Source organism: Cyprinus carpio, chromosome B24, assembly GCF_018340385.1.
Source record: "Cyprinus carpio isolate SPL01 chromosome B24, ASM1834038v1, whole genome shotgun sequence".
NCBI lineage: Eukaryota > Metazoa > Chordata > Actinopteri > Cypriniformes > Cyprinidae > Cyprinus > Cyprinus carpio.
In genome coordinates this window covers 13484325-13504703 of record NC_056620.1, presented here as the reverse complement: position 1 = coordinate 13504703, position 20379 = coordinate 13484325, and the positions used below count along the sequence as shown (strand labels likewise).

Sequence of the window (20379 nt, the reverse complement as noted above, 5' to 3'; positions counted from 1 at the left end):
GAGACAAACAAATTTAACATAGTCACACATGTAACAGTTATCCTAATTTTAGACACTCGGTCTAAAATGCATAGCAAAGCACTCAGGTGTTTTAGAGAATAAACTTAACTAGCTTCTGTGCACATGTAGTAGCAGAAACAACTATACAGTGTGCTCTATGGGCACAATGTGTTTAACACAGTTACATTTTTAAATCATACCTGACAGCAGAGAGACACACACCAAACATGAAAAGTTTATGATCATGAATCCTGAAGATATAGTAAATGTTTCATGTGAGAATAGTAACTTGAGTTCTTGGCATTTCTCTGTCAACTTTTAGTGACCTGGACCATGGACCCAGGGGTAAAGGATGGGTGAAGGGACCAAAGAGCAAATGGTCTTTCTACTAGATCTACCTATCTGTTGTCTTGTGGCATGGCATTTGCATTGCGAGAGTTTCTGAGTGTTTGGCTCCACGAGGAGATCAAAGCCCATTGTTTTGTTGCATTTGCATTTGCATTGCGTGAGTTCCTTAATGTTTGGCTTCACAAAGGATTAATTTCATAAGGAAATAATTTCACTCCTTTCACTTTGAACAAAGAAACTTTGAGAAGAACTGCAAAACCTGTCTCACCTCATGTTGCAGCATGATAATGCACTGCCCCATGATGCAAGGATCTGTACACAATTTCTGGAAGCTGAAAACATCCCAGTTCTTGCATGGCCAGCATACTCACCGGACATGTCACCCATTGAGCATGTTTGGGATGCTCTGGATCAGCGTATACGACAGTGTTTTCCAGTTCCTGCGAATATCCAGAAACTTCGCACAGCCATTGAAGAGGAGTGGACCAACATCCCACAGGCCACAATCAACAACCTGATCAACTCTATGTGAAGGAGATGTGTTGCACTGTGTGAGAGGCAAATGGTGGTCACACCAGATACTGACTGGTTTTCGGACCCCACTGGATCCCCCAATACAGTAAAACTGTATTTGACGAATGGGGTCTCGCCCGAGAGCCAATGGTACACAATGTACATTGGTCTGCAGGATTTGCATTGTCGTGTAAGTTATAATTCTATAAGAATTTTTTTTGTGTTAGTGGAAATTCTAATTTAATAAAAATACGTTATCCTGCTACAAGCACATTCTTTAGAATGATCTGGTTTACACACAGGTTGAGTCTGTGTGCAAAGAGATAACACACAGACTCACAGCACACTTTTTATAGTATTGTAAAAAGATACATTGAAGGACAGATTAGGACCTTTGAGCCAATCATGTTGCTCAGTGCACATCACCCCATAACACATGCACATCTCATGCACATTACATCGTAGATGTCTGGTTACTCTCAAAACTGCCAGTCCCTGGTAAAAAAGTTTCCCCTTTAAATGTTGTATTTCAACCTGAAGCAGTTATGTGCACAAGTTACATAAAATAACTCAATGTCCCTATGGACTATATACTACCTTGATCATTGTATGTTTAAGAAGATACTTAAATGAGATGAATGCATTTAATGCAAGATTAAGAATATTAAAAATTTCCATAATACTCCTCCCTTTTGATCATTATTGATCACTTATATTCATTAATGTAGATAAAAATTTTAAACACATTACCCTTATAGTTTACATCAAGCATGTAAAACACCAGCATTTGCATTGTTTTTTATGGAACATAGTCATTCCTACCATATAAGCAAGCTATAAAGAAAACAAACAACTCTTATATTTGATTATAGCTGTCAACCTGTGAATTGCATTAGTCATATTCTTAATACCCAGCATCTATCACATGGCCATCAGCATCGTTATCAGGAATATACATACACATGCAGTTCCCAAAAGTACACACACACCCCAACCAGGAGATGTGGTCAGCTGGTCCAGGACAAGTCGGTCTTGCAGTGCAGTGAGCCTCAGCCCTCGTAATTCCTTCTTGACGCCTTCCCTCCCCGCCTTAGTAGTGTTCAGTTCATATCTCCTGATTTGGACTTCAATTTGAAGAAGGCTGACCCCAAGTGCCAGAACTACAGCATGGAAGAACTTCTCCGCTCCGTTCCACAGCCTGTGTTCCCTCTTGTCGAGTTGGTCGTGTAGTTTTGCTGCAGTGGTCGGATGGTATATTTCCCAACAGCTTAAGTCCCTCGATGTCATCCGTTGGCCCAAACTGACCCCAGATCACTCCCACACAGTGATGTTGCTGCGTGTTCAACTCCCATACACCACTGTATGTTTGTTCACCTAAGTCAGCCAGACGTCCCCCTTGGCATGGGGCAGCTGATCAATCCCTTTACTGAGCTGTAGCCCTCAAGTGGCACTGGAACCTTGCTGCATTGACTTGCATGTACCCACGTAGCTCTCTCTGCCACTTTCACCACTGTGTGTTATTAGCAAGACCTGATATCATGCAAGACTCCTTCTGCTGTCTTGGGCAGAGCGTCCTTGACGTGCTGAGATATCTGAGAGAGAACAAGAGACAACTATTGACAGTAGTTTAGCATGTCATCTTCACACAAAGCTGTAGAGGGTAATGGTCATGGTTCTGGTCCTACTCCAATGGAAGCTGGTCTGCCAAACCAAATTTCAAATGGACTCAGGTTAGACTTTGTTCTTTTTATCATTCTCATATACATTAACACAATGGGAAGTGCTTCTACCCAAGACAGTCCTGTCTGCTCACAACACTTCATTAATTTGTTCTTTAATGTCCCACCTGAGTGATGGCTTCATTTGCAAAAGGTGTGCCATTGTCAGTCGTACATTATATGATCGAATAGCTGATTTGGAAGTGGGTGTGCCGCTTGAGGCATCATTTGCCCTCTGTCCACTTTGCTTGTGGCACAGATCATACATGATTGACAATACCTTTCCGCAAAGAAAGTGAATCCCCTTTTGAACCAATATTGATTAAGCAAATCAAACATTCCCCCTTAACTCATGTGATCATGTGTGGGAAAAAGTGTTTTGGTAGACATGGTCTGCCTTCAGTACTCAGCCAAGGTTGTTTATCAGTTTGCACTTGGCCTTCACCCATTGTTTCTTCTCCTCTGCTGTGGCAAAAGATTGCATGGCTGTAAGAGAATCAGAAGTGAGTGTGAATAAGCCATTGTTAAGTGTTACACAGGTAAAAGAAGGCTCTGTTCTCATAGCTGCGTCCTTTGCTGCAGTATCAGCATGATTCTTACCTAAAAAACACAAAATCATCACAGTTTTTGGAATGTGCAACGCATTTGCAGATAGCAATTGACTTTGGTAACAAAATTGCTTCAAACAATGCTGCTATTTTATCATGGTTTAGAACAGTCTTACCATCAGACTTTAGAAATTTCCTGTGTTTCCACAATGCCACGAAATCATGACAAACCCCAAAATAGTAACGAGCCTTTCAGCAATTTTGCAAGCCTCCGTCAATGCTACTAATTTAGCCGCTTGCGCAGAGCAATGCGCGGGGAGTGCTCCAGATGTTATTGTTGCATATGCAGTTGTTACAGCTTAATTTGTTCTGTTTTTGCCAATATTTGGGTCTCTAGATGCTTAACCATCAATGAATAGAATTAAGTCAGCATTTTCTAAGGGGGTTTCTTTTAAATCTGATCTTGGTGTACAGACCTGTTCAAATGTGGCAACACAGTTGTGTTGTTTCCCCATCCTGCTTCGTAGGGAGCAGTGTAGCAGGATTTAACACTGTGCATCTTTTAATTTAATGTTTGGCTTTTCAAACAAAACTGCATTGTACCTGAGCCATCTGGCAGTTAACAAATGGGATGTTTTCTGTTCCAACAGGATCGCAGAGACTGTGCATGGCACGAGCAAAGTCACATCAGAGTACCCCACAATTTCCCTTGAAGATAAAATTGCTTTTTCTGCAGATGCAACAGCTCTCAGGCATTTTGGCATGCCTGCCGCTACCGGATCAAACTTACTCGAAAAATAGGCCACAGGTCTCCCCCATGATCCTGTAACAGAACAGAAGTCATGAACCCATTCTCTCATCAACAGTTTGTACAAAATTTCTCTCTGGGTCTGGGGAGTCCCAGTGTTGGTGATGTTTTTTATCAGTAATATATTCTTAAATGCTTTCTCTGCTTCTGGGATCCAGGTCAGTTTGTCATGGGGTTGCAAGCCCTTCCCGTGAGCCAAAGCACTCAGGGGCGATTCTTCATTAACATAATTTGGAATGAACATTCGACAATATGAAAACATGCCCAATAATGACATTAGTTGCTTTTTCATGACAAGCTTTAGAATCTTTTGAATTGTCTCTTTTAGTTTTTCAGATTAAGATTTGCCATTTTTAGTGATGAGATGACCTAAAAATGTCACCTCCCTTTTTGCAAACTGCAGTTTTGACAAACTTGCTTTGCGACCCTCAGTAGCCAAATGTTTTATATGTTTTACAGTGTCTTGTTCGCATGTTTCTTTATCTTTATAACAGGGAAAATAGGTGTATGCACAGGGGAATTTTCACAGGGCACAATTACCCCAGATGTTCTTAATGATTCAAAAACTGGTGTTATACCTTCAATAGCCTCTCTTTTTAGAGGATATTTAGGTTTACAGGGTCTGTAATCAGACTTTGGAGTGACTTGAACTTGTTCACAATTTTTAACCAGCCCCAAATCAAATTTAGATAAAGCCCAAGGTGTTTTAGGGAATTCTTTGAGCACTGGGTGAGTCTCTACTTCCTCTGCTGAGAGAAAGGAGTGTGTTGTTGTCATTGCATCATCAATCACACAGACTGTGCGTACAGCTTTAACAGCGGGCCCGTGCAAACACATTTGGTATGCTGACAGTGTTGGATTGTATTCGACATTGTCCTCTGCTGTCTCCACCCAATTCACATGAAAAATACAAATTTTTACAAATAAACCAATGTCTTCCCAATGTTCGTTATTCTTTCTGGATAATACAACATGTGGAAGAGAATCAAAAACATCAAAAACATTTGCTGTTCATTTCCCCAAAACAACAGCAACAGCGCATCTGTTTTCTGTCCAGATTAACCATTTCAGGTCTATCGTGTTTATACATGAAAACCATTTCTACACAAACATTTAATCTCTTCCAAACAATGTATATGCTGAGCAATGTAAATCAGAGAATGGCATAATTCAGAATTAGGTGAAACTGTCTTTTGCAGAATTGACAAGCTTTTCACATAATTCATCATCTTTCAGTTTCCACTGGTAAATATACAACTGCGATTTTTGGATTGTGGCTAAAGTTTGAATTTGACACTGGGCCACTTCCCAGTGAAATCTCTTTCTAACAAATTTTGAAGGCAGTTTTCTGACAGTAGAAAACAATGCTTAAAGTTCATGCCATTCTCATCCTCACATCTCAATGGTACAGTGAAATTTTCTCTGACAGTTTAACCAGATAGACCAAACTAAATTTCCACTTAATTTTGTAATTGGATCTAATTCATCCATTCTAATTACTGAGTTGCTAGCCCTTTCAACTCCATTAACCCATAATTTAATCTGCCATTTGTTTATAAGCTAATTTATTTGGATGACTATATGTGCCTATGTTCTTGTCGAGAGAAGATTTATAATTTTCTAATCTTCCAATGTGATCATGTATCAGAGCAAGCATTTTCTTCATTGCTAAGAGCGGAAATATGAGCAAGCATATTTTCTTTGTTGCAGTGAGCATAAACATCAGCAAGCATACTTTCTTCGTTGCAGTTAGCTTTAGAGAAAATGTGTGTGTGTTTCAGACTTATCAGTTTGTGCTGCGTGGCCTTGGTGGACTTTGCTCCCTACTCCCCCCTCCTTCTCCAGCTTCTGCTGTGAAAGTCTCTGTTGTCAGTCTGCCTCAGCTTTCTCTGGTCCAGCCGCCGTTTGGTTGATCAAATGTGGACAGTGAAATTTTGCAATGTCCCCTCTCCCTGCAGTAAAAGCAAACATCTAGATCAGTCTGAGACTGTCTTCGTCCTCTGCCTCGTCCTCTTGATTTTGGTGGTGTTCACTCTGACTGAAAAGTCAGTCTTGATCCGTTGACACAGTGTTTCCACTGCTTGACAATATGCCTTGTCGTCGGCGTGATTCCAGTCTGCATTCTTCGTTTGAGCATTGCCTGTAGGGAAATGTGGTCTTATCTCGTGCCAGTCTGTTGCCCCCAGTTTGAGCATAAGCAAATGTTCAGTTCTTGCATGGTGGGGCTGAATTCTTGACAAAACATGTCCAAATCCTTTGCAAACATTTCTCCAGAGTCTTTGGGGTGAGGCAAGTGTGTCATAGCCTCTTTCAAGTTCTTCTAGTTCCGTGGTCGAGAGACCATCACAGTTCCGTTTGGCCCAGCCACTTGAATCATGGGGAAAGCTCTGACGTGCTCTCCTTTTTCCTCCAGTTCATCCTCATTCAGGCTGTCCAGCTGCAGTGTCACTGTCTCATGAGCTTTAGATATGGTGCTGACTCCAGTCACTGAGTATTCCACTGCTCTTACGCCGTCGCTGGTGGCAGACGTTCTGGATGATTATGATGCTGTTGATGTTGTTGCTGGTCAATTCGAAGATCTGTGCTTGTCTTTCGCCGGGCGTCAAGGACTGCGGTGCAGATGCAGTTGCTCTGTAGGATGGAGGCAGCGGTGGTGGTTGAATCTCGTGCTGCTGTGGTATTTGTATATCGGGGTGAAGCCAGGAGTCCAGATCAAAGTCCACTTTGGCACACCGCAGTTCTCTAAAGAGAAAAATTCTGAACAGTATGATCTCTTCTTTTGTCAGCATTTTCTACAGAACTATCATTTTTCAGTTCTTTCCTAAATGTCATTAAAATGTATTTCTCAGCGTTCTGCTGCTTCATGCCTGTGCTTTAAAAAGTAAAATAAAAATTCCTATGTTTCTGAAACTTGTCTTTTTGTTTGTTTTTCTGCTTTTTATAGTCTCTAATTTGTTTCCACATTTTTCCAAGCTCTCTTTTATTTTGTTATGGGCTGTTGTGCTAAAGGTACCTTTTCTTTTTTTTTTTTTTTTGGAAAACCATAATTCTCAACCCAGGGTATGACTTCCATAATTATTTCCCATATTTCTTTTTCATGTCATTGTAAATTGGACTGTCCAAATCATCAAGATCGATCTTAGAATTGACATTTCCAGACCCCATTTTTGCAATCCAAGACTTTCCCTGGAACCCTCTTTCCCTCACATGTAGTCGTCACTACCGTGTGGCTTCGCACTTACTCGCTGAAGTCTTGCCTTGTCACCCCCCTGTTTTCCTTATCAGCAAGATGTTTTTGATTATTCGCAGACCTATTTTTGCTTACCTGCGAAACCTGGTTTCACTTACTCATGAAACGGGGTGGCTCGGACTTGCATCAATGGAGGTTTTAAGCCAGTAAAGTCTGGAAATACCAGATCTTAATTTGCCAAATTAAAATCCCAATTTGTAAATTTTCAAGATTATTGGAATTTCAAAATCAGTCTCAATGTTTGTAGCACACGTTTTCTGATCCGTTGAGAAAACCAGCAGTGAAGGTCCACAAGCCCTCAGACATCAACCCCCCTTCCCTAAAACCTTTTGGGGTTTAGGGCTAAACCCTTTGTGGGTTTAGGGTGATCAGCCAACTAACGTCCTCAGGTCCCGGATGATCAGCTGTGGAATCCCATCCTCGTCGCCAAGTTTGTCGTGGAAATTCTAATTCAATAACAATTTGTAGAGACTGAGAATGAAACACCAAACATAGTTTTGTCTTTGTCTTGCTTTAATTCTCTGCAGAGAATGATCTTGTTTACGCACAGCTTGCGTCTGTGTGCAAAGAGATAACACATAGACTCACAGCACACTTTTTATAGTATGTAAAAAGGTACATTGAAGGACAGATTAGGACCTTTGAGCCAATCATGTTGCTCAGTGCACATCACCCCATAACACATGCACATCTCATGCACATTACATGGTAGATGTCTGCTTACTCTCAAAACTGCCAGTCCCTGGTAAACAGTTTCCCCTTAAATGTTGTATTTCAACCTGAAGCAGTTATGTGCACAAGTTACATAAAATAACTCAATGTCCCTATGGACTATATACTACCTTGATCATTGTATGTTTAAGAAGATACTTAAATGAGATGAATGCAATCAATGCAAGATTAACAACATTAAAAATTTCCATAACAGCATTGCGAGCTCCGCCCCACTGTGTGGGTATATAAGGAGCTGCGCAAGCAACTCGCATTCAAGTCTTCGCTGAGGAGCCGAGCCCAGTGACCCGGCTGTTCAGCGGAACAGCAATGTGGCAAAGGGACGTAACGTCTCCGTTCCTAGACATTCCCTTTCAGTTGGTCACGTTCTACATTACGTCAGAAAGTGACTGACGAATGGGGTCCCTTACAAAACGCCACATGGGTGTCTTCCAGTGACCCGTGTGAGTGATAGCACCCTGTCATGAGGCCAGCACGAGTGAGGGCCTATACCTGACACAGAATACACTGGGTAGCATATTCCAGCTGGACGTATGCTAGCAGGCTGCCTGCTCATAGGAGGACTTACAAGGCAGGTGTCAACCGAGAGGTGGTGATACACATGAATTCTGAGGTACCCAGCCCGCAGGGTGGAAGTTTCAATGACAGAGCTGGCAAGGTGCTTGCCTAGGGGAAAGACACATGCTACGAAGAGACTTACTGTGGAAATACACACGTGGGATTGCCCAGAAAGGGGAATCACAACACATGGAGGCACCTAGTCCCACACAGGGCTGCTTTGTCTCAACTAGGAGTGTTGCCTCCTCCTGGGCGCTGGCGCATGGCGCCTCGCTAACAGACATCTGTAGAGCTGCGGGCTGGGCGACACCTAACACGTTTGCAAGATAACCTCCGCTTGAAGACAGCCTTTCCCTTCTGCTGGCCTCCGTAACAAACCAAGAGCTGGTGTAAGGTCCTGAAGCACTGAGTTCTGTCTACGTAAGTGCGGAGCGCACGTACTGGACAGAGAGGCGCCAGGGCTGGGTCTGCCTCCTCCGGGGGCAGCACTTGCAAGTTCACCACCTGATCTCTAAAAGGAGTGGTGGGAACTTTGGGCACGTATCCAGGCCGGGGTCTCAAGATAACGTGAGAGTTGGCCAGCCCGAATTCCAGGCACGCTTCATCAACTGAAAATGCCTGCAGGTCCCCGACCCTCTTAACTGAAGCCAAAGCCGTCAGGAGCGCAGTCTTCAATGAAAAAAATTTAGCTCTACCGAGAGCAAGGGTTCGAAGGGAGTCCTCTGCAGTGCCGACAGAACAACTGCAAGGTCCCAAGAGGGAACTTGATGAGGGCGAGGCAGACTGAGCCTCCTGGCCCCTCTCAGGAACCTGCTGATCAGATCATTTTTCCCAAGAGACTTACCATCAACAGGGTCATGGTGAGCCGAAATGGCGGCCACATAGACCTTCAGGGTGGAAGGAGACAGCATTCGTTCCAAACCTTCCTGAAGAAAGGAAAGCACTGACCCAATCGGGCATCTCCAGGGGTCTTCACGACGTGAAGAACACCAGGTGACGAAGAGGTTCCACTTCAAAGCATAGGCATGTCTGGTAGACAAAGCTCTAGCCGAGGTGATGGTAGCTACCACCTGAGGTGGCAAGGTACCTAAACCTTCCGTGACCCGTCCAGAACCCACACTTGTAGGTTCCAAAGATCAGGACGTGGGTGCCAGAGGGTTCCCCGTCTCTGAGAAAGAAGGTCTTTCCTCAGAGGAATTGGCCAGGGAGGGGCTGTCGCGAGGAGTCCAAGTTCGGGAAACCAGGTCTGGCCTCCACATGCATGACAGGAGAATCCTTGCCCACCATCGTCATGCGAACACCCTGAAACCTGGGGGGGCGCTGGGCAAACTGAATCGCGAAGCCGAGCCTGATTGTTCGGATGAGCTAGCAGGATGGCCTGGGGAGCTCTAGCCAGGCTCCCAGAAACCGATCCAGTGGAGTCAAGGGAACTACAGGCATACCCACAGTGGGGCAGCGAGGCGGAACAGACAGCCCCGGCATGGGAGGCATAGCGTCCCTTAGCGGGGGCAGAGTGCGAGCACTCGTCTGATTCCGAGTGGCGAAGAGGGCATGAGAAGGCAATGCGTTCTCAAGCCGGCTCTGTGTGGAAACTGGCAAGGGGAAAGGGGAACGAGAGCGGCGATGGAACACGTCGCCAACTGTCGTCCGCGGCCTCCTGGGACCCGGAGGTAGAGGAAACTGCTCTTTTAATGAAGGTTTGGGAACAAAAAGAAAACGAGAACAAAGATTCTCCCCCGGGGAAGGAGTGGTCCTGCTACCATCTCCTGATGAGCTGACATCTTCTGGGCGGCAGAGAACTGCTGGGCAAAATTCTCCACCGCGTCGCCGAAGAGGCCAGCCTGGGAGACCGGGGAGTTGAGGAGCTGAGTCCGATCAGACTCCCTCATGTCTGCCAGGTTTAGCCATAGGTGGCGCAGCTCTGTAAGCCTTGGCCACATGAGAACTTACAGGCCTTGGAGGGAAGCTTGGGACCACCACGCCATGCAGAGGTGCTCTGAGGACACAGTTGCATCGCAACAGAGCGCTCCACTGGGGGAATCCCAGCATACCCCTTCGCCGCTCTGCCATCGAGGGCAGTGAAGGCGGAGGAAGCACCAGAATGGTTTCGGGCAGTTAAAGGTGCCTTCCATGAACTGGTCACTTCCTGGTGCACTTCCGGGAAGAAAGGAACCAGTGGGGGTGCTGGCGATCAGCACGAGCAGCCCCCAGGAACCAATCATTGAGCCTCGAGCGCTCGGGACAGGGTGGAGGATTTCACTCGAGCCCAATGCTCTCAGCTGCCCGGGAAAGCACGGCAGTCAATTCGGGACTCGGGCAAAGCTGGCACTCCCGAGGAAGACAACGCAGCCGAATCCTCATCTCCCGAGGTCTCAAGCCCACCTTGTGATGCGGCGATCAACATTACGTCTTCCTCCTGAGCCCCGAATGAGATGTCAGGAGCCTGAGAGGGTCCAGCAAACTCATCCAGAAACTCAACCGGCTGCGGCGTTTGTGAGGGGGGTGTGGCCCGAGGAGGCTGGCTCGTTGGGGAAGCCCACAAGGTAACCCTCAGATCACCCTGGCCAGCAGCCGAAGTAGCCCTCTTATGAGAAGAGGAGCTAGAACGGGGTGTGGCAGAGGGGACTCTATACCTTTTAAGGTAATCGAGTCTCGATGGTCATGTCCCCGCAATGAGAACATGAGTCATCCACGAACGCAGTCTCAGCGTGCTGAAAGCCCAAACATGTGACACCGCGATCGTGGCCGTCACGAGGCGCCATATATCGACCGCACCCAGAAACACACGGGCGGAATGGCATCTTTAAAAAGACGCAAACTCAACCCATTTCTCTTTTAGAAATAGCTCTTTCAGTGGTGCTGAAGCGCTCAGGGGAACGCGGGAGCTGAATGCAGGAAGTTCAGATGAACCGCTGAATCGCTCTGTCACACCAACACCAGCTGACCCACTTGTAAACACTCCGGTGAAAGCAGCAAGCGATGTGCTCGGCTCCGAAGCGAAAGCTTGAATGCGAGTTGCTTGCGCTGCTCCTTATATACCCACACAGCGGTGAATCGCTTGCGATGCAAATCCCTCAGACCAAGGTACATTGTGTACCATTGGCTCGTTTTATTACCACTCGAAGGTGATTGGGCTCTCGGGTGAGACCCCATTTGTCAGTCTCTTTCTGACGTTACGTAGAACGTGACCGACTGAAAGGGAACAAAAGTGTTGCGTTTATAATTTTGTTCAGTGTATGTTCCGCTTTTCCAGGAGACTACATACAGCAACTGAAAACTGAGCAAATGTTTGTGATTTTGAGTCATTAATGATCAAATTTGTGCTATAATGTTTGTGTGATTGAATGTATTCGTGATTAATCTCAGTCCCTGTGAGTTCAGACTGAATTCTCAGTGTGTTATGGTCTGTGATCTCTTTTCCAGATTGACAATGATAACATCAGTATTTTCACACACATCATCTCTCCCATAGCGGACTGAGTTGTGCTTCTTCATCTTCAACAATACTTGACGTGATAAAGGAAGTTTGAATGCATATATTATCACACAATCACTCCTTCCCTTCCCTCAGGTATAAACTGATAATACATTTCCTCAAAAAACACAAAGACTATTAATAAACATGTGCCAGTCATTTGGGTGTAAAATCTTGACTTGTTTTGTGTGAGCAAATTTTGGTATCGTTAGCACATAGCTGACAATCAACAGTTATTTGCAGTTAAATATTTTAAATAAAACAATTTATATTTGAGGTATGTAATTGTTTCATATAGTCTTAATTAATAACTAAACTTATATTTACTTATCCTAGAATGTTCTTGAGCAACATGTTTTTTTTATAAAGTATACATCCCCAAAATGGTAAATCATCCATAATTTATATCCTGATTTCCACAAACAGAATATTGTTCATATTCTGAGTGAAATATTAAGAGCTTTTATGTGATTTGCTTATACAACTTTCCATTTATATTCCTCGAATGGTCGAGGAAATATTCCAGCTAATTATTGAAAACAAGTAAATCACCGTCAAGTAGGTTTATTGTCATAATGTAGTTGTTACAAAAAGCTGCAAGAAATTACAAAGAGTCACAGTTCAAAATAAACTTTACTGATGTCCTGAATAATAAAACTAAAATTATGATAATTTTGGTGAAGAGTATTGGAACAATGCTGTTTGTGTGAACATTTCTATTATATCAGTGTATTACTGATATTTTTTTCAGTCTGTAGAAACATCGCTGTTGTTTTTCACATTCAGATGTCATTTAAGAACACTCTTCTCACAGATCCATTTAGACATATAATCACATGGATAATCCGCCCATCCTGCTGAATAATTCAGAGCACAGTCTTCCTCTTTTCCCTGAATATTGTTTGGCTCTCCAGGCGCCCAGAACCTGCATCAACAGATCAGTGTTAGATCACAGCTGCTTTCTGTGTGATATGATACTAACTGAGACAATCATTTATTACATAATAATCAGTTCAGTTCAGTGATTTCTCACTCAGAGGTAAGTGTGCTGCCATCAACCCATTTCCATCTGCGCTCCACTTCAATATCAGTCAGACCAATCCAGAAACGATCAGAACCACCAGAAAAGTTCTTCACATAATCCTGAGAAGTGAAACAATAACATGATTTATAAAATGAGCAAAGACTGATTTCAGCACATTATCTTTCATTTCAAAACTAAACACCCTAAACACACTCACTTGTTCCTCTGTGTTGTTGATGATGATCAGATCTGCTGCTCTGTCTGTACAGTAATTTCTGCTCTCAGTCCAGTTCTTAATCTCAGAGGAAATGAAGTAAAGACTGGATTGATGGCACTTCCATCCATCTATAAACACAACCAGATAAGCCTCGAACTAAACTTTGATCCACACCAAGTTAAAAGATTATGATAGTTGTAGTGTATATATTATTGTAGTTGTTTGTAATATGCTGTTTATATCTTTATTAATCACTTGTCTTGTTGTTGATTGCTAATCTTATTTCTTATGTCACTGGATCAGTTACTGTAATTATTTTTTTATTTTTCATTTATCTCTTTGTTTATAGGTAATATTTTTCTTTTTTAACACCTGATCCCAATCACTCCCAATCCCAATCGCCGGAGTACTGATCACCTGCACCTGCACCCAGCAATCACTCACCAGTATAAACTCATCATCATGCCAGTACTCCGGTGTCTGGTCTACCGTTCACTACTCTTAACAGTTGCCAGACGCCTCTCCACTAACTTGCTCTTTCTCTGCCATCAGATCTCCATTACTGTCCTCCTGTGATTCTCCGTCCTTGTCTCCCCCTGTCTCAAGTACTTGGACTCTGTGCTTACTCCATTCAGTGACTCTCCATTCATTGTTCATTTGCATCCTGTTAATAAGCCATCTACTACTATCACTAACCCTCTGTTTCCACCCTGGTTTGTGACACTATTACTTTATTCATAATGCCATGCAGATCTAAATGCATTTATTCATGCTCTCTGTCCCAAATTCTATAGTAAGAGATTTTTTGCACCATTGGAGCAATTCAAGTCTGCAGTTTTCTTGATTGCTAACACTATAACTCATTCTTTTGGTCCAATTTTTCAAAACATTTACTCAGTTGTTGAAACCAAAAATGCTTTTCCAAAAAGATTTCACACATTTCATGTGTTTTCACACACGTACCAATTTGCTCAATGTTTTCTCCAAAACAACAAATTCCCTAATTTTGCACAGGTTTAACATGTTCTCATTTCAGAAAACAAACACAACATAATTACCTCAAGCATCACAATATAAACTCAAATAGCACACATTTATGTAAAATAACACATTTAATGTGTTTAACAAACACATTTAATGGAATTTTTTTATTTTTTTTATGCTTATTGCTGAACTGTATCTGCACTCCTCGATTTGTTGTATACTGTCTTATACATTGACCTCATTCCCAAAAGGAGGTTTTGTAACAGTGTTTTGAACTGATCTCACTAGTGTTCTCTTGGCAGTGAAGTACTCTGTGTATTTGACAGGTTTGAGTGTCATCTGAGGCCAAAGATTGATTAAAAGAAATTGTTTTTGACTACAATATTTGATTTCGACCTGGAAGTTTGAAGTTTGTACAAGTTGATGTGTAGTTTTGGAATTGTTTATAATTGTGAGATAATGGTGAATGGTTTCATGAATTGTGTTAGCAATCTGAAAAAACTGTAATGAAATGCTTATGGTCAATGATATGAAGCCACTTGTTGCAACATCTATTTAACTATTTATTCATCTGCTTCAATAATAAAGTGTCTTAAATTATCTAAATTATCTATTAATATTTATACTCAGCAATTATTATACATTAGCAATATGAGCATTAGCCACATGACAGATCCAGTACAGTCCACTTTCAAATCTGATTCTGCTTCAGAGGAAGTCACCATTTAGACTGAAGAAACTTACCCGCAAAACACTTCTGAAGTTCATTTCTTTCTGATTTCAGCTGGTCTCTCTCTTCTGTGAGGTTCATATTGTTGGTTTGTAGGTGGTCTCTCTCTTCTGTGAGGTTGGTGATCTTAGTTAGTAGCTGTTGTCTCTCTTGAGTGAAGGTGGCACACAGTATTATGCGTGCAGTCAGCAGAAGAACACACAGCAGCACAAACACTACTGCAGCTGCTCTGGAGTATCTGATCGTCACATCATCACTTCCTGACCATCAACACAAACATGACTTTATTCTCTTTATTCACTTAACACAACACACAGAAACTAAAATCATGAAAACTGAGCAAATGTTTAGGCTTTTATATGATTTATCAAATTTGTGCTATTATGTTTGTGTGATGAAATATTTTTAACTAATCTCAGTACCTGTGAGTTCAGATGACTGGATTCTCGTTGTGTGACTGTCTGTGGTCCTTTTTCCAAAATTATCTTTTGTAACGTCATTTTCATAGATATCATTGACGCTTTTCCCATGTTCTCTGTTCATTTTCCCTTTTCTATATTTTTGTTCACTTTATGACAGTTTCAGTGTCAATAATCTAACACTAGTTTCTCTCCCGTGGTGGACTGTGTTGTGTTCCTCATCTGTGTTTGTGTAGCCACTATTTATGCAGAGAGGAACTGTTTTTTGGAAATGTTTCAAGTATTTATTCATAAAGGAACTTCAAATCACCGCAGAATGTTCCCAGAAATATCTGATTTAACACTGTTGATTGTGTTCATTTGAATGATGTTCAAATACATGTATTATGCCACATTCACTCAGTGTCTGTATAAAGTCTTCAGAGGCTTGTTCATTTTGATGCTGGCTGCTGATTGGGAACATTTATGGCTTTTGCAGTGTTCATGTTGATTTTTTAAAAGATCCTGTGTCTGTAAATTTTTTATTAAATTTGTTTGAGCAGCCTACTGTTGCTATGGCTAAGTGTCAGGACATCACACATAAGTTACAGTGTTTTAAAATTGCTTACATACTAAGGCCCTGTATAGCATACCCCACATATAGCAAACATAATGTAATACACTGTAGCAGTGATGGAGTGTGTGTTCAGGTCCTTTAATCTTGCTCCCACTGAATCTCTGACCAACGCCGCCTGCTCCCACAACATGTTTTGCTCCTGCCATTTTCGTGTCCACTCCTTTAAACATTCTAATAGATATAATTTTGCCATATCAGGGAGCCACACTCAGTATGCAGAGTATTTAACTAATGTTAACAAATTAAACCTTGTTTTAAAGTGTTACCTTATTATAATAATAATAATAATAACAACAACAACAATAGCATGCTTTACATGCATATGTGGAGACTGCAAACTCACAGCATTCTCCAATATGAAATGGTTTGTTCAGCCAACTCTGTCAGTCAAGTTGGAAATACGTTTGTTGGAATACTGTTGGAGCATTTTAAAGTATTTCAATTTTTTAGTAACTGACTCAAAAAATGGATTTACATTTCATCTAACATCTTTTTGTTTAGTTAGCTGACAAATAGTACAAAACCAAATTGAAAACAGTTAAAAAATAAAAATTGACCACCTACCATCTGAAGAAATTTTAGTTTCAGACTGAAATCTTCAGTTTTTTATGTGGCCTCTTTTAACTTGTTGTGTCCTCGGTTTCAATATTTGATGTCTCAGTAACAAGTTGACACTTCTGGGAGGCCTTAGGGTCAGTAAAATATTAAATGTTGAAAAATATTACTTTGGCAATAATCAGAAAAGGTATTAATAACATCATGGGACAGAACATCATCAGACAGTACACTTAAATCTTGAAATACTATAACTATTGTTATGATCTGGCTTCAAGAGGAAACTTAACAAAACTGATTTCAATAAAGATAATGAATTTATTTAAAGTCAAACAAAACAAGTCTGGGGAAAACAATACAAGAACAAGTCAATAAATGGTTGGAAACAGGATTTTCAAAAAAAAAAAAAAAAAATGTGGAGATGTAGAAGCAAGGTGGGAACAAAACAACCCCAGGTCTCACTCTTTAACCAAAGAAACAAAATTGAGAGAGAGACAAAATTCCCAAATGTTCACGCAAAGAAAGAAGGCGTAAGTTTTATTCTCGCTGTTGCTGCCGGCGCAATGTTGTGGAGAAGCTGTTTTGTTGTAAAAGTGAAACTACTTTGTTTGGCCTGCCAAAAGAGGACACAACTAGAAATCAGTGGTTAAGTTGTATTTACAACAGGGGGAGGAGCAAGATAGCGGAGTGAGCAGTCGTAAAAGTTGCAGGCCTGACAGAAAAAGTGATTTTGACATCCAAAACTGTTAATTTTGAACAACAGTCACCCCTCAAGCCATTGTGAGGTAAATAACACTCTTAAAAGACTATTGTGAGACACTTTTTTGAAAAGACGCACAAAATAATACACTCGAAAAAAAATGGCTAACACTCAGAACCAAGCTAGCCTCAATGAACATGACTACGCCGTGGATACGTGAGCCATGTTTTGACGAATGTGTTGAAGAAGAGATGCAGATGGCAAAACCTCTGAGTGACCACACTTCGTTACAGAGTCCACATCCAAAAAAACTGAGGAGAGATGAATCAAAAGAAGTAAGCATGGAACGCATATATGATGCTATTCACACTCTGTCACAAAGATTTGAGGAAAGACTGGATGAGTTTGAAAGAAAGTTTGAAAACTTTGAACCGCGCATTCAAAATAATGAAAAAGGGGTGACAGAAAATAAAAATGAAATAATTCAACTCAACGCGCAAATGGATAGGCTGACAAAAGAGACCAAGGAGCTGAAGGAAAGATGCCAGGAAATCGAGCGATACGGAAGACGATGCACTGCATGAAAAGAGGTGTATCCGTACTAGGAAACTCCTGTATACTCCACTGATTTTCGGAAGTATCTACTAGTTCCTCTGAGGGTAAACTTCTAATTCCACCAAGTTAGGAAACTCCCGTAATGATACCAATTCGGATGTATCTTGCTGAAGGGATATCCCCGTGGTATATGCAGCCATTTGTTGACATGGAAAGTAATCCCCTGAAGAATGTTGTCAGGAGACATTTTCACACCTCAAGAGCCCTTTCACTTCACACCTTGACACACCTCTGCTGTCCTTATTGGTGTTTTTTCTCAACATTGATTGGTTGTTTTAAAAAAAAACACACCCCAAACCCTGACAACTATTGGGACAGTGACCTGTCAATTTCCTGATACTAGTATTTGGTTGGTCACGGTTTTCATTTAGCCCAACCCAAGCCCTCATAGCATAGTGACTTGATTGGTTTTGGCCAGCTATGTTAATACACCATAACCACCCCACCCACTATACAACCCAACCCCCTCAAAAATGGAAAACAGAATGGATTCAGAATTTCTTTTTATTAAAATTAAACCAAAACACTTTAAAGCATTAAATATATAAATAAAGCATTATATATATAAATAAAACTATAGGAAACTGTACAGGGGGAAAAAGTACTTTTATAAAATTTAACCAAACACAAGCAATATTATAAACAGTTACAAAATATAAAACGAAATAATATGTACACAAAAGCAAAGTACTTTTATAAAAATTTTTACTAAACACAAGCAATATTATAACAGTTAGAGAATATAAAACTAAATAAACTACTTAATATGTACACACAGCACAAAGTATTTAAAATGTAACCAAACACAGCAAACACAAACAATATTAAAAGAAAATAAGTTGCAGAATATGAAACTAAATAAATCTAACCTAATAAGTATAAAAAAAATAAATAAATTAAAGCTGCAAGCAGCGATGAACGGGCCCTCGCACCCGGGCTCACCGCCAGCGGGTGGCTTTTGTAAAACAGCGAACGGCGAGATATATGAGTTTAATGTGGTAAATATAAGAGAAATATGTCAAATGTCATTTATATGTGCCAATCTTCCTGCTGCCAGCTGGTGGTGCTATGACTATAACTGGATTTTGTCATGTAGATTTCTTCTGTCCAGCACTTTTATCAAGCACAGAAATTTAGTGCAGATTGAACATGGAATGTTTGAGTTAGTATAAAGCATGAGGTGTCCTATTGCCAAAAGGTGGCGCTATGATTATAACTGAATATTGGCCTTTAGATATCTTCAGGCCATGACTCTTTCCAAATATTTGAAATTTGGTGCAGCATTGGACATTGCATGTTTAAGTTAGTGTAAAACAAGCCATTTCCTGTTGCCAGCAGGTGGCGCTATGATTATAGTGGAATATTGACCTTCAGATGTGTTCAGGCCAAGACTCTTTTCGAACATGTGAAGTTTGGGGAAGATCGGACATCTTATGCCTGAGTTACAATAACTTCTATTCCCATGGCGAGACATCGAACTTTGTCACGGCGCCATGGCCACACCCTTTAATGAAACCTCAAGATGTTCACAATTTAACATCGCAAAGGCCTTTAGATTAGACTGACCAAAAAAAATATAAAATGTCATACAATTTCTAGGAGTAGTTTGTAACGGCGTAAATCATGTCACTTCCTCTTGCCAGCAGGTGGTGCTATAGCGATATCTGAATATTGGCATGTAGATATATTCAGGTCAGGAGTCTTCTCAAACATGTGAAGTTTGGGGCAGATTGGACATTGTATGTCTGAGTTATAGCAACTTCCTTTCTCATGGCGAAACATCAAAATTTGTAAGGGCGCCACAGACACGCCCTTAAACGAAACCTCAAGATCTTCGCAATTTAACATCGCAAAGGGCTTTAGATTAATCTGACCAATTTTGGTGTTGATCTGAATAAATCTCTAGGAGGAGTTCGTTAAAGTACAACCCCTGAAAATGGCAAACAAAAACGACACAAATGTTGCAGAGAAAATTCAAAATAACTGACTTCCTGTTGGGATTCGAATTTCGTACCAAGAGACTTTTTTGTAGGTATTGGTGTATTACATGTGTGAACCGATTTTTGTACATGTGCATGAAACGTAGCTCGAGGCGCACTCCGTTGAAAATGTATAGGTGGCGCTATCGAGGCATTTTGCCACAACCAATGGAATATTGGCCTTCAGATGTGTTCAGGCCAGGACATTTATCAAACATGTGAAGTTTGGGCAAGATCGGACATTTTATGCCTGAGTTACAATAACTTTTATTCCCATGGCGAGACATCAAACTTTGTGACGGCGCCATGGACACGCCCTTTAACGAAAACTCAAGATCTTCACAATTTAACATCGCACAGGCCTTTAGAATAGAGTGACTGAAAAAAAAAAATTATGTCATAAAATTTCTCGGGGTAGTTTGTTACATCGTAAAATATGTCATTTCCTGTTTCCAGTAGGTGGCGCTATGACTATAACTGAATATGGGCATATCAATCTGTTCAGGTCAGGAGTCTTATCAAACATGTGAAGTTTGTGGCAGATTGGACATTGTATGTCTGAGTTATAGCAACTTCATTTTTCATGGCGA

The 20379-nt window shown here is 41.4% G+C and overlaps 2 protein-coding genes across 2 annotated transcripts in view; both read right to left on the bottom strand.

Moving 5' to 3' along the window:
* The window catches only part of LOC109082430 (vesicle-trafficking protein SEC22c-like), a 166843-nt gene that overhangs the window by 133192 nt on the left and 13272 nt on the right, over positions 1 to 20379 (bottom strand). The window lies entirely within an intron of this gene.
* On the bottom strand, positions 12499 to 15641 carry LOC109065587 (CD209 antigen-like protein C). The gene is made up of 5 exons (XM_042752479.1): positions 15328 to 15641; positions 14920 to 15165; positions 13192 to 13319; positions 12984 to 13093; positions 12499 to 12875 (listed from the first exon to the last, which is right to left on the bottom strand). The coding sequence occupies exons 1-5, from the start codon at positions 15446 to 15448 to the stop codon at positions 12740 to 12742; spliced, it is 741 nt and encodes a 246-aa protein (XP_042608413.1). The 5' UTR covers positions 15449 to 15641; the 3' UTR covers positions 12499 to 12739.

Bases quoted from the DNA above. Each gene is read 5' to 3' on its own strand.
- LOC109065587 (XM_042752479.1), bottom strand. From the start codon at position 15,448: ATGAACAGAGAACATGGGAAAAGCGTCAATGATATCTATGAAAATGAC. The intron at 15,166-15,327 runs GTACTGAGATTA...GTTGATGGTCAG, and splicing joins CCAGTCATCTGAACTCACAG to GAAGTGATGATGTGACGATC. The intron at 13,094-13,191 runs GTGAGTGTGTTT...TTCACTTCTCAG, and splicing joins TCAACAACACAGAGGAACAA to GATTATGTGAAGAACTTTTC.